Source organism: Channa argus, chromosome 10 (assembly GCF_033026475.1).
Source record: "Channa argus isolate prfri chromosome 10, Channa argus male v1.0, whole genome shotgun sequence".
NCBI lineage: Eukaryota > Metazoa > Chordata > Actinopteri > Anabantiformes > Channidae > Channa > Channa argus.
This window is the reverse complement of record NC_090206.1, coordinates 20,120,040-20,132,171: the sequence shown is the minus strand read 5'-3', so window position 1 is coordinate 20,132,171 and position 12,132 is coordinate 20,120,040. Positions and strand designations below refer to the sequence as shown.

Sequence of the window (12,132 nt, the reverse complement as noted above, 5' to 3'; positions counted from 1 at the left end):
AAATGAAAATTCAAACATGAACAATATAGACTCTAGTAACCACATTAGATACTATGTACTTCACAAAGACCAGGATGATACCAGTGTGACAGGAAGCATATTTTTTAACATATTCTCTGATAACCAATCAGATGCACTAATGCTCTGACCTATCACGGTCATCTCACCTCCTTCACTCACTGAAATACCAAAAACTGCCTCCACAAGAGACACTAACAAGATGATGGTGTTATGGGTCACAATGCTTCTTCTTCATAAAGGACGTAAGTGCTATTTTATTCTATCCAATGTTTCTTAGCACAAAATTGACAAGCCAAATGGGTCTTTTTGCATCTATTCCACATTTTACGGCAAACTTTAAGTTTAATGTTCAAATGTATGTTGTCTTTCTAAACTCAGATTCACTAGTTCCAGTCATTACAGTTCAAATTGTGGAACCTGTGACCTTCATGTGTGCTAATAAGGACCTGAACCTCAGGAGTAAAGAAATTCACTGGTACAAGCAGAGTCCTGGAGATACTCTGAAATTAATTGTCACAGTGTTACAATCATCACCTAAAGAACAAGAGTTGTCTGAATCAAGAATGAAGGTAACAACTGATAAGTATTTTAGCAACTTGACCATTTTGAGGACGATAAGAGACGATGAAGGAATGTATCACTGTGGAGTCACAGAGTGGATTAAAACTGAATGGAGTGGGACGTATTTGTTAGTGAAAGGTAATTATGTGATCGATTTTTATAAACTTTTAAGGTGGTAACTCTGTCTTAAGGTAATAGGACATACAAATTTAATCCAATTACATACTTTGAATGCATTTTAGCTCTGAAAATGTAAATCCCAAATATTAACAGAATTTTGTGTTAATCAGGAAACAGTCAGAGGACATCAAACTATACTGTTGTTCAGTGGTCGACACCATCTGATCCAGTCCGTCCAGGAGACTCAGTGACTCTCCAGTGTTCACTTCTCTCTGACTCTGAGAACAAGAAGTGTCCAGGAGATCACAGTGTGTACTGGTTCAGAGCTGGATCGGAGAAATCTCATCCAGAAATCATCCACACTGATGGAAATCATCAGTGTGAGAAGAGATCTGACACTGTGAAGAGCTGTGTTTATGGCTTCTCTAAGACCATCAGCTCCTCTGATGCTGGGACTTATTACTGTGCTGTGGCCACATGTGGACAGATTTTATTTGGAAATGGAACTAAACTGGACATTGACGGTAACTATATCATTAATCTGTTTGAATGTGTTATCAGTGTAATTTGTATCTAATTGTTTCTTCCTTTTCATAATATCTTAGGAATCAGCACGTTGTCACACACAGCCCGTGTTATCATTTCTTCGCTGTGTGTTGTTTTGGCTTTAAGTCTGATTGTTATAGTCGTCCTCATCTGTGCCATCAAGAATAACGACTGTGATTGCTGCAGTGGTAATATGTTTTTTTTAATACTTGTCTATATATGACAAAATTACATTAAACTACTGCATTTTAATTATTTGTTATATCTGTATTCGGTGTTGAATACTTCAGCTGCTGTTGCCCTGAACACAAACTGTCGAGGTCAAAACACTCAGCAGGTAAAGCATTGAAAGACAGTCTAAACCTTATCAAAAGTAAGTCATGATGTTTTTATTTTAATTTTGTTATTCAATATATTTTCTCAGAGAAAAATGGACATACGGATTTATTCTGCTGTTGTCTTTTCCATGAAAACTGACCGTGGTGGAATAAGAGATGGAAAAGCAGCAGAGAGAGCAAAGATCTACACTGCAGTTAAGGCTTTTGGAGTGGAATAATAAGTTAACGTGTGTTTTTGGTATCAGATGGTGCTGCGTGCATGGCCAGACAAAGGGTTTTCTGAGAAATGAAGTTGAAAATCTTCATCTGCAGAGCATAGTGAACACAGTGACAGTTAAATTGTGTAAATTACTCCAGTAAAATAATCTTGCAGTGATGAGGAAATACACAAATTAAAAGTATTTTTAAAGATTAAATTAATCAGTTTTTATTAATTTTGGACAGATGGGATATTAGTTATAGTTATTTTACTGGTTTGTAAAATTCTTATGTGTATCGACTTTGCGGAATTCAGTTGTCTGTCCAGTTTGTTCTGTGACATAATAACAGAATCACTGTTTTGAGCAACTATGAAATCATTCACTTCACCTGCAGTAAAGCAGCAAAGGTGATAATCGTCATTTGAGACAATTGCTTATCCTGGTGTTGGTAGCACAAAAGTAAAGTTATTTTTACGATGTACAGTAGCTTATGTTACGCAAGCCTGTTTGGATATTAGGTGGTATTATACATATGAAACTGTATATAATTGACATTATTAAGTTTTGTCTGTATGTTTGCAACTGTAAAGACTGAATGTATCTTTATCATACAAATGTACAAACTTAAAAAAATACATGGACAGGACATGGCTATGATAAATAACCTTACCAGCTAGGCTTTTTGTTCATAATTATTATTGTACTTATTTTTTATTGTTATTTCTAAACTTATTTTACCATTGAATTTCTAGTTTCTGTGCCAGAATAAGTTAATAATTTTTATTTTATACAAACACAATGATACAGTTCACTGATTCAGTACTGGCTCTGATATATTAGGTGGACTAGATATCAAATTTTAATTTTTCAGACAGAAACTGTACAAAAACTGGCCAACAATTTTTGTTTTTGATGTGTGACTATATAATCTATTTGTGAACTTTTTTGGAACAATATCAAACTGTGACAAGTGTCATAGCTGCTCTAATGTGTCAATCTGCAAAACAATAGATTTGGACTGAGCAATAATAAAAGTGTCTCAATGTTACTTTGTCTATCTGTGGTCTCTCACATTTGGTATTAGAAGTCTGTCGATTACAAAAAAGAAAGCATTTCCATGTATACAACCCAGTTTGAACAGCACAACATTGACTAGTTTTTTTTCAAGAGTTAGTATTTGACCTAATTAGCTGTGGGCTGTTGGGTTATTAACTTGGTTTTTCACCACGAGAAGAGATGTAATGTATTTCTGTGAGTCAGGTTTTATTGAAGCTTCTGTAATTGGCTTTGAAAACCCTCCTCGTTTAGCATAGTGTAACGAAACAGTGGCTGCCAGCTCTTTGTACTGAGCAGTTTAAAAAAACTGTAATGAAACCATCAGTGACTCAGTGTTATTTCATCTCTCTGCTGCTCTTCTACATTCAGTATCTTACACTTGAGAGCATTGCTAAAATTAAATTATGTGCCTACATGTGGGTGAACATGTTAAGGGATGATTTAACCTGCCTGGCCATGAGGCTTTAGCCTAGTCCACTTCAGTTCAGATGAACTTCAAATGTGTATTCCCATAAACATCTGAAGTGGATAATGAAAGTGAAAACAGTAGAAAACAGCAAGTTTCATCTCTGGCTTCTCCTGCTTTTGCAACTTTGTGCTGTTTTCTGAATGGGAACAGGAATCATACCCACCTGCTGATACTGTAGACTGAGATGGATAGAAACACCAGGCTGATCATGACACTTACCTAATGTCATGAGTTTCAAATTGACTTGACTGCTTTTGAATGTGGAAGTAAACCATGTAAACACTGAGCTCAAATCACCACATTCATAGGTTTATTACATAGTTCACAGTGATGATGACACCTGCTAAATCTACAACAGAAATCAATACAAGTCATTGATGTGCTCTGATATAGTTGTTAACAATGAAACTAATGTAAAAGCATTTGCAGCACTGCTGCTACTGTGTACAATCCCAGCAGAAGGTAAATGTTAGTGAAATATCTACGTATCCACCCTCCTCCTCTCTAACCATCCGACCACCTGCTCTCTGGATCCGATCCCTTCCACTCTCAAGCAGTTGCACCCACACTAATGCCAGCTGTTACAATAATCATCAACACATCTCACACAGCAGGCACTTTTCTGACCTCATTCAAGCAGGCCCAGATCACCCCACTGCTCAAGAAGCCTTCTCTTGATCCCTACTGACTGTTGTGGAATCTCTTTGTTCTGTAAAAGGCACAGGTCAGTCTTCTGTCTTAATCCTATTGATCTAACTTCAGCCTTTGACACTGAACCATCAGGTCCTCTTGTCCACACTCTCTGACTTAGTTATCTCTGGATCAGCTCTAGCCTGCCTTCGGTCTTACCTATTGGGACAAACCTTCAAGGTATCCTGGTGGGGGCATGTTTCTCACTCTGATAGCCGGTGTGGCACAAGGTTCAGTTCTTTGTCCTTCTCTTTTTTCTGTCTATACTACATCCATGGATTCTATCATCCACTCACATGGCCTTTCCTATCACTGCAATGCTGATGACACACAGCCCTTCCTGTCCTTTCCACCTGACGACTCCACTGTCTCCTCATGCATTTCTGCCTGTCTCTCAGACATCTCACCCTGGATGAGAGAGAGACACATTTTTAGCTCAACTTCTCCAAGACTGAAATACCTGTTCTCCCACCCAGACCTTCGATGCAACACAACATCAGCATCAACATTGGATCTACAGTGATTGTCCCCACTAAGTCAGCCAGAAATCTGGGGGTCATCATCAACGACCAACTGAGCTTTAAGGACCACCTCTCCTCAGTCTCTAGGACATGGAGATTTGCCCTCTACAACATCAGGATGATCAGACCCTACCTCATGGAATATACAACCCAACTCATTGTACAGGGGCTGGTCGTATCTCGTCTTGATTAGAGCAATGCTTTGTTAATGGGGTTACTGGTATCCACAATCAAACCCTTGCAGATGATCCAAAACCCAGCAGCACGCTTCAGTTTAATCAGCCAAAAAGGACTAGTGTCACACCCCTCTTCAGAGCTCTACACTGGCTTCCTGTAGCTGCTCGCATCAGGTTTCAAGGGCTGTCTCTTGCCTACAGGATGATAACCTCAACAGCTTCTGTTTACCTCAACTCCCTGATTCAAGTCTACAATACTTCCCGTCCGCTGCGGTCTGCCAACGAATGACGTCTGGTGGTACCAGCACTGCAAAGAAAACACCAAGCAAATCTCGTCAGCAAAATGATCCCATGATAGTGGAACGAGCTACCAAACTTTGCATGCTCAGCAAACTCACTCCCAATATTCAGAAAACTCTTTCTTGCACTTGCATCTTGTGAAATGTAAACACTTTTCTGACAGGACTTTGCTTTGATGTTTTTCTCCTTGACTTAGAAAAGCGTCTCCTAAATGACTGTAAATGTAAAATGGGGAATTTGGGAATGCCAATTGGTATTTTTTCATTTTACCACCATCTTGGTGCAACTGTATCACTGGTCTTTGTGTGTTTCATGCTGTATTCCTAATGGTTGTTAGCAGACTTTGGTTGTGGAAGCAGTTAGTCGACCTACATTCCTGGCACTGTCAGAGATTTGTCCCAGGGTGTCTATGATTGCAAGACTTTAACAACTGATGTTTTTCCCTTAGTGTAATGTGATGTGACCACTGTTTTACAGCTACAGTTACAGAGATACAGCCACGTTTGGTCATCTTTCCTCTGTGATGACCCAGAATCGCACCGTGTTTACCCACCTTACAAGAAATACATACGGATATGTAAATGTACCCTGGATAGGTGGGAAGTCTACTAGAGGGCTGATACGCAGAAACACATTCACATTAACGCCAAATCTAAACAGGAGCACCAGTAGGACATGAACCCACACACAGGAAGAACATGTAAAGTCAGCACAGAAAAGCCCCACATCCTATGACTCACAGCTGTGTAGCCGTAACAAAAGTGTGGCACTGTCGATATGTGCACAGCTTTTTAACACTAAATCAAAAAGTTTACAAACAAAATTTTCAGTGCAATTTATGTACAAGATATTATTTGGTTATTTATATTCAATGTTCACTGTGACACAATGAATGACTCTCACATAAGATTAATAATATCACATACAGTAATAACTTGTTAGCTTATTAATCTTTATTATATAGAGTGTACTTTATCACCCAAGTACACTTTTTATATCTACTTTAAAAATAATCATTGTTTTAGAAGAACCTTCATTGTGACTGAGCACGTATACATATTATACATTACAAATATATGTTACAATGAAATTCTTTGACGCCATTTAACCCATCAAAGACCTTGTGTGTGATTAAACCTCTTCTTTTCACGTGTGTGAGTGGGAAACGTACAGTGGCCCTGAGAGCTCAGTGCACTTACAATTGAGAAAAAACATGCAAATAGACTCAACACAAATAAATTTAAAACCCAACTTTATCAATTTCACAATACAAGTGCAGCATTAAGAAACGCCCTGCAAAAAGCCAAGACATAATTGAATGACAAAGCGTGCTGCAAAAAGCTACAACACAACGGATATTGCTCCACGAGAAACTAAAAATACATTTACAAATCTAAATGTCCATCACTTTTTAATGTCTCCCGCGACTGTCTTAGCAATTTTTGCTGCCTTGTACATCACGTGTAAGTCGATGGTGTAACGAGCTACCAAACTCTGCACGCTCAGCAAACTCACTCCCAATGTTCAAAAAACTCTTTTTTGCACTTGCATCTTGTGAAATGTAAACACTTTTCTGACAGGACTTTGCTTTAATGTTTTTCTCCTTGACTTAGATTTTCGCTGCCTTGTACCTCACTTTTAAGTCGATTTGGATAAAAGCGTCTCCTAAATGACTGTAAATGTAAAATGGGGAATTTGGGAATGCCAATTGGTATTTTTTCATTTTACCACCATCTTGGTGCAACTGTATCACTGGTCTTTGTGTGTTTCATGCTGTATTCCTAATGGTTGTTAGCAGACTTTGGTTGTGGAAGCAGTTAGTCGACCTACATTCCTGGCACTGTCAGAGATTTGTCCCAGGGTGTCTATGATTGCAAGACTTTAACAACTGATGTTTTTCCCTCAGTGTAATGTGATGTGACCACTGTTTTACAGCTACAGTTACAGAGATACAGCCACGTTTGGTCATCTTTCCTCTGTGATGACCCAGAATCGCACCGTGTTTACCCACCTTACAAGAAATACATACGGATATGTAAATGTACCCTGGATAGGTGGGAAGTCTACTAGAGGGCTGATACGCAGAAACACATTCACATTAACGCCAAATCTAAACAGGAGCACCAGTAGGACATGAACCCACACACGAGAAGAACATGTAAAGTCAGCACAGAAAAGCCCCACATCCTATGACTCACAGCTGTGTAGCCGTAACAAAAGTGTGGCACTGTCGATATGTGCACAGCTTTTTAACACTAAATCGAAAAGTTTACAAACAAAATTTTCAGTGCAATTTATGTACAAGATATTATTTGGTTATTTATATTCAATGTTCACTGTGACACAATGAATGACTCTCACATAAGATTAATAATATCACATACAGTAATAACTTGTTAGCTTATTAATCTTTATTATATAGAGTGTACTTTATCACCCAAGTACACTTTTTATATCTACTTTAAAAATAATCATTGTTTTAGAAGAACCTTCATTGTGACTGAGCACGTATACATATTATACATTACAAATATATGTTACAATGAAATTCTTTGACGCCATTTAACCCATCAAAGACCTTGTGTGTGATTAAACCTCTTCTTTTCACGTGTGTGAGTGGGAAACGTACAGTGGCCCTGAGAGCTCAGTGCACTTACAATTGAGAAAAAACATGCAAATAGACTCAACACAAATAAATTTAAAACCCAACTTTATCAATTTGACAATACAAGTGCAGCATTAAGAAACGCCCTGCAAAAAGCCAAGACATAATTGAATGACAAAGCGTGCTGCAAAAAGCTACAACACAACGGATATTGCTCCACGAGAAACTAAAAATACATTTACAAATCTAAATGTCCATCACTTTTTAATGTCTCCCGCGACTGTCTTAGCAATGTTTCCAGGGGACACTAAAAAGTGATAAAAATTTTAAATCGTAAAAGTACTTTTAGTTGACTTAATCCAGTTAAAGCTTTTTGGAACAGATGTTATGGTCCACATCCAATTTTAATTGCTGTCTTCAGACTTTCCCACACAAATGGCACCAAGGTTTAATTCATCCAGATTAACAAGGTAGATTTGAAAATGCCCTAATCCGAATGGCTACCACACAGCCAAGATGTGAAAACCGTATAAACACTGTACTGGTTTAATATCTGCTTAATAGCACAGTCACTGTGAACTGTGACTGAATGGCGGCGTTTAGCTCACACATTCACACCAGCATAGTTGTCTGCAGTTTTATGTCCTCCTGATAAACTCAAAAATATTTTAATTCTCTACTAGATGTCGACAACCAGAAATGCACTTTAGTTTTGCTCTATGTAAAGATGAAGCATCTCTATTGGGGAGGGAGCACTGGTTCCGTCTGGGCTTTGGTTCCCTTAAAGGACAGAATGTCACTGCTGCTGGACTTAAGAACATCTGTTCTGTGCGTCTTTCCTCTCAGAAGCAGGACTTGACTTATTGCAGACATTTATTTCAAGACAACAGTAATGAGCTTGGCATCAGTTGCTTAAAGTGTAAAAAGCATAATTCACATAAAAAAGATTTTCAAATGAAAATTCAAACATGAACAATATAGACTCTAGTAACCACATTAGATACTATGTACTTCACAAAGACCAGGATGATACCAGTGTGACAGGAAGCATATTTTATAACATATTCTCTGATAACCAATCAGATGCACCAATGCTCTGACCTATCACGGTCATCTCACCTCCTTCACTCACTGAAATACCAAAAACTGCCTCCACAAGAGACACTAACAAGATGATGGTGTTATGGGTTACACTGCTTCTTCTTCATCAAGGATGTAAGTGCTATTTTATTCAGTGCATATTATCAAATTTATCAAGCCAACTGGAGCTTTTTTGCATTTTTGCACATTGTAGAGTCGAATAGTTTCATTTTTAATTTTTACTTAAATGTATATTTGTTTTTAATTCAGATTCACTGGCTCCAGTAACCACAGTTCAACTTGGAGAACCTGTGACCTTCACATGTGTTTTCTCTAAAAATGCCCTCAGCAGTAAAGCGCTTCACTGGTACAAACAAAGTACTGGAGATACTCTGAAATTAATTGGGTCACTATTGAAAATGACAACACCTGAATATGGACCAGAGTTTTCTGAAAGACTGGAATTAAAAACTGATAAAAATTGCAGTAACTTGACCATTTTGAGGACGATCGAAGAAGATGAAGGAATGTATCACTGTGGAGTCACAGAGTGGATTAATACTAAATGGAGTGGGACGTATTTGTTAGTGAAAGGTAATTATGTGATTTATATTTGCAAACTTTTAAAGTGAATATTTTTGAAATATCCTAGTAGAATTCTGAGTGTTTTAGGCTTTAGAAATGTGTTTTGAAATTTCAAAATTTACCAGAGTTTTGTGTTAATCAGGAAACAGTCAAAGGACATCAAACTATACTGTTGTTCAGTGGTTGACAGCATCTGATCCAGTCCGTCCAGGAGACTCAGTGACTCTCCAGTGTTCACTTCTCTCTGACTCTGAGAACAAGAAGTGTCCAGGAGATCACAGTGTGTACTGGTTCAGAGCTGGATCAGAGAAATCTCATCCAGAAATCATCCACACTGATGGAAATCATCAGTGTGAGAAGAGATCTGACACTGTGAAGAGCTGTGTTTATGGCTTCTCTAAGACCATCAGCTCCTCTGATGCTGGGACTTATTACTGTGCTGTGGCCACATGTGGACAGATTTTATTTGGAAATGGAACTAAACTGGACATTGACGGTAACTTTATCATTAATCTGTTTGAACAAGTTATCAGTGTAATCTGTATCTAATTGTTTCTTTCTTTTCATAATCTCTTAGGAATCAGCACGTTGTCACACACAGCCCGTGTTATCATTTCTTTGCTGTGTGTTGTTTTGGCTTTAAGTCTGATTGTTATAGTCGTCCTCATCTGTGCCATCAAGAATAACGACTGTGATTGCTGCAGAGGTAATATGTTTTTTTAATACTTGTCTATGTATGACAAAATTACATTAAACTACTGCATTTCAATTCTTTGTTATATCTGTATTCTGTGTTGAATACTTCAGCTGCTGTTGCCCTGAACACAAACTGTCGAGGTCAAAACACTCAGCAGGTAAAGCATTGAAAGACAGTCTAAACCTTATCAAAAGTAAGTCATGATGTTTTTATTTTAATTTTGTTATTCAATATATTTTCTCAGAGAAAAATGGACATACGGATTTATTCTGCTGTTGTCTTTTCCATGAAAACTGACCGTGGTGGAATAAGGGATGGAAAAGCAGCAGAGAGAGCAAAGATCTACACTGCAGTTAAGGCTTTTGGAGTGGAATAATAAGTTAACGTGTGTTTTTGTTATCAGATAGTGCTGCGTGCATGACCAAACAAAGGGTTTTCCATGAATTAAAGTTGAAAATCTTCATCTGCAGAGCATAGTGAACACAGTAACAGTTAAAATGTGTAAATTACTCCAGTAAAAAAATCTCGCAGTGATGATAAAATGCACAAATTAAAAGTATTTTTAAAAAATAAGTTAAAGTGTTTTTAATAATTTTGGACAGATGAGATATTAGTTATAGTTATTTAACTGGTTTGTAAAATTCTTATGGGTATCGACTTTGCGGGATTAAGTTGTCTGTCCAGTTTGTTCTGTGACATAATAACAGAATCACTGTTTTGAGCAACTATGAAATCATTCACTTCACCTGCAGTAAAGCAGCAAAGGTGATAATCGTCATTTGAGACAATTGCTTATCCTGGTGTTGGTAGCACAAAAGTAAAGTTATTTTTACGATGTACAGTAGCTTATGTTACGCAAGCCTGTTTGGATATTAGGTGGTATTATACATATGAAACTGTATATAATTGACATTATTAAGTTTTTTCTGTATGTTTGCAACTGTAAAGACTGAATGTATCTTTATCATGCAAATGTACAAACTTAAAAAGAATACATGGACAGGACATGGCTATGATAAATAACATTACCAGCTAGGCTTTTTGGCTTTTTTTTCGTTATTATTATTGTACTTATTTTTTATTGTTATTTTTAAACTTATTTTACCATTGAATTTCTAGTTTCTGTGCCAGAATAAGTTAATAATTTTTATTTTATACAAACACAATGATACAGTTATCTGATTCAGTACTGGCTCTGATATATTAGGTGGACTAGATATCAAATTTTAAATTTTCAAACAGAAACTGTACAAAAACTGGACATCCATTTTTGTTTTTGATGTGTGACTATATAATCTATTTGTGAACTTTTTTGGAACAATATCAAACTGTGACAAGTGTCATAGCTGCTCTAATGTGTCAATCTGCAAAACAATAGATTTGGACTGAGCAGTAATAAAAGTGTCAATGTTACTTTGTCTCGCTGTGGTCTCTCACATTTGGTATTAGAAGTCTGCCGAGTACAAAAAAGAAAGTATTTCCATGTATACGACCCAGTTTGAACAGCACAACATTGACTAGATTTGTTTGAAGAGTTAGTATTTGACCTAATTAGCAGTGGGCTGTTGGGTTATTGACTTGGTTTTTCACTAGGAGAAGAGATCGAATGTATTTCTGTGAGTCGGGTTTTTTTGAAGCTTCTGTAATTGGCTTTGAAAACCCTCCTCGTTTAGCATAGTGTAACGAAACAGTGGCTGCCAGCTCTTTGTACTGAGCAGTTTAAAAAAACTGTAATGAAACCATCAGTGACTCAGTGTTATTTCATCTCTCTGCTGCTATTATACATTCAGTATCTTACACTTGAGAGCATTGCTAAAATTAAATTATGTGCCTACATGTGGGTGAACATGTTAAGGGATGATTTAACCTGCCTGGTCATGAGGCTTTAGCCTAGTCCACTTCAGTTCAGATGAACTTCGAATGTGTATTCCCATAAACATCTGAAGTGGATAATGAAAGTGAAAACAGTAGAAAACAGCAAGTTTCATCTCTGGCTCCTCCTGCTTTTGCAACTTTGTGCTGTTTTCTGAATGGGGAACAGGAATCATACCCACCTGATGATACTGTACTCTGAGATGGACAGAAACACCAGGCTCATCATGACACCTACCTAATGTCTTGAGCTTAAAATTGACTTGACTACTTTTTGAATGTGGAAGTAAACCAT

General features: G+C 37.3%; 2 protein-coding genes across 4 annotated transcripts; both read left to right on the top strand.

The window, feature by feature from the left end:
- The first annotated feature begins 187 nt into the window (after nucleotides 1–187).
- LOC137134573 (signal-regulatory protein beta-2-like) lies at nucleotides 188–2,804 on the top strand. 2 transcript variants are annotated; one of them, XM_067519500.1, is made up of 6 exons: nucleotides 188–263; nucleotides 400–720; nucleotides 873–1,226; nucleotides 1,308–1,436; nucleotides 1,539–1,585; nucleotides 1,673–2,804. In XM_067519500.1, the coding sequence occupies exons 1-6, from the start codon at nucleotides 221–223 to the stop codon at nucleotides 1,802–1,804; spliced, it is 1,026 nt and encodes a 341-aa protein (XP_067375601.1). In that variant the 5' UTR covers nucleotides 188–220; the 3' UTR covers nucleotides 1,805–2,804. The 2 variants fall into 2 exon arrangements, with proteins under 2 accessions (XP_067375601.1, XP_067375600.1); XM_067519499.1 differs by having other exon boundaries at nucleotides 211–263; nucleotides 1,539–1,621; nucleotides 1,741–2,804.
- Nucleotides 2,805–8,775: 5,971 nt separating this feature from the next.
- LOC137134572 (uncharacterized) lies at nucleotides 8,776–11,383 on the top strand. Of its 2 annotated transcripts, none has more exons than XM_067519498.1 (6): nucleotides 8,776–8,818; nucleotides 8,954–9,277; nucleotides 9,411–9,764; nucleotides 9,846–9,974; nucleotides 10,076–10,158; nucleotides 10,278–11,383. In XM_067519498.1, the coding sequence occupies exons 1-5, from the start codon at nucleotides 8,776–8,778 to the stop codon at nucleotides 10,132–10,134; spliced, it is 909 nt and encodes a 302-aa protein (XP_067375599.1). In that variant the 3' UTR covers nucleotides 10,135–10,158; nucleotides 10,278–11,383. The 2 variants fall into 2 exon arrangements, with proteins under 2 accessions (XP_067375599.1, XP_067375598.1); XM_067519497.1 differs by having other exon boundaries at nucleotides 10,076–10,122; nucleotides 10,210–11,382.
- The last annotated feature ends 749 nt before the right edge of the window (nucleotides 11,384–12,132 follow it).

What these genes read in the sequence shown, in the direction of transcription:
- LOC137134573 (XM_067519500.1), top strand. Translation starts at nt 221, where the DNA reads ATGATGGTGTTATGGGTCACAATGCTTCTTCTTCATAAAGGAC. An exon ending in GCTTCTTCTTCATAAAGGAC is followed by an intron (nt 264 to 399) that starts GTAAGTGCTATT and finishes TTCTAAACTCAG; the next exon opens with ATTCACTAGTTCCAGTCATT. An exon ending in GACGTATTTGTTAGTGAAAG is followed by an intron (nt 721 to 872) that starts GTAATTATGTGA and finishes TGTGTTAATCAG; the next exon opens with GAAACAGTCAGAGGACATCA.
- LOC137134572 (XM_067519497.1), top strand. Translation starts at nt 8,776, where the DNA reads ATGATGGTGTTATGGGTTACACTGCTTCTTCTTCATCAAGGAT. An exon ending in GACGTATTTGTTAGTGAAAG is followed by an intron (nt 9,278 to 9,410) that starts GTAATTATGTGA and finishes TGTGTTAATCAG; the next exon opens with GAAACAGTCAAAGGACATCA. An exon ending in GAGGTCAAAACACTCAGCAG is followed by an intron (nt 10,123 to 10,209) that starts GTAAAGCATTGA and finishes ATATTTTCTCAG; the next exon opens with AGAAAAATGGACATACGGAT.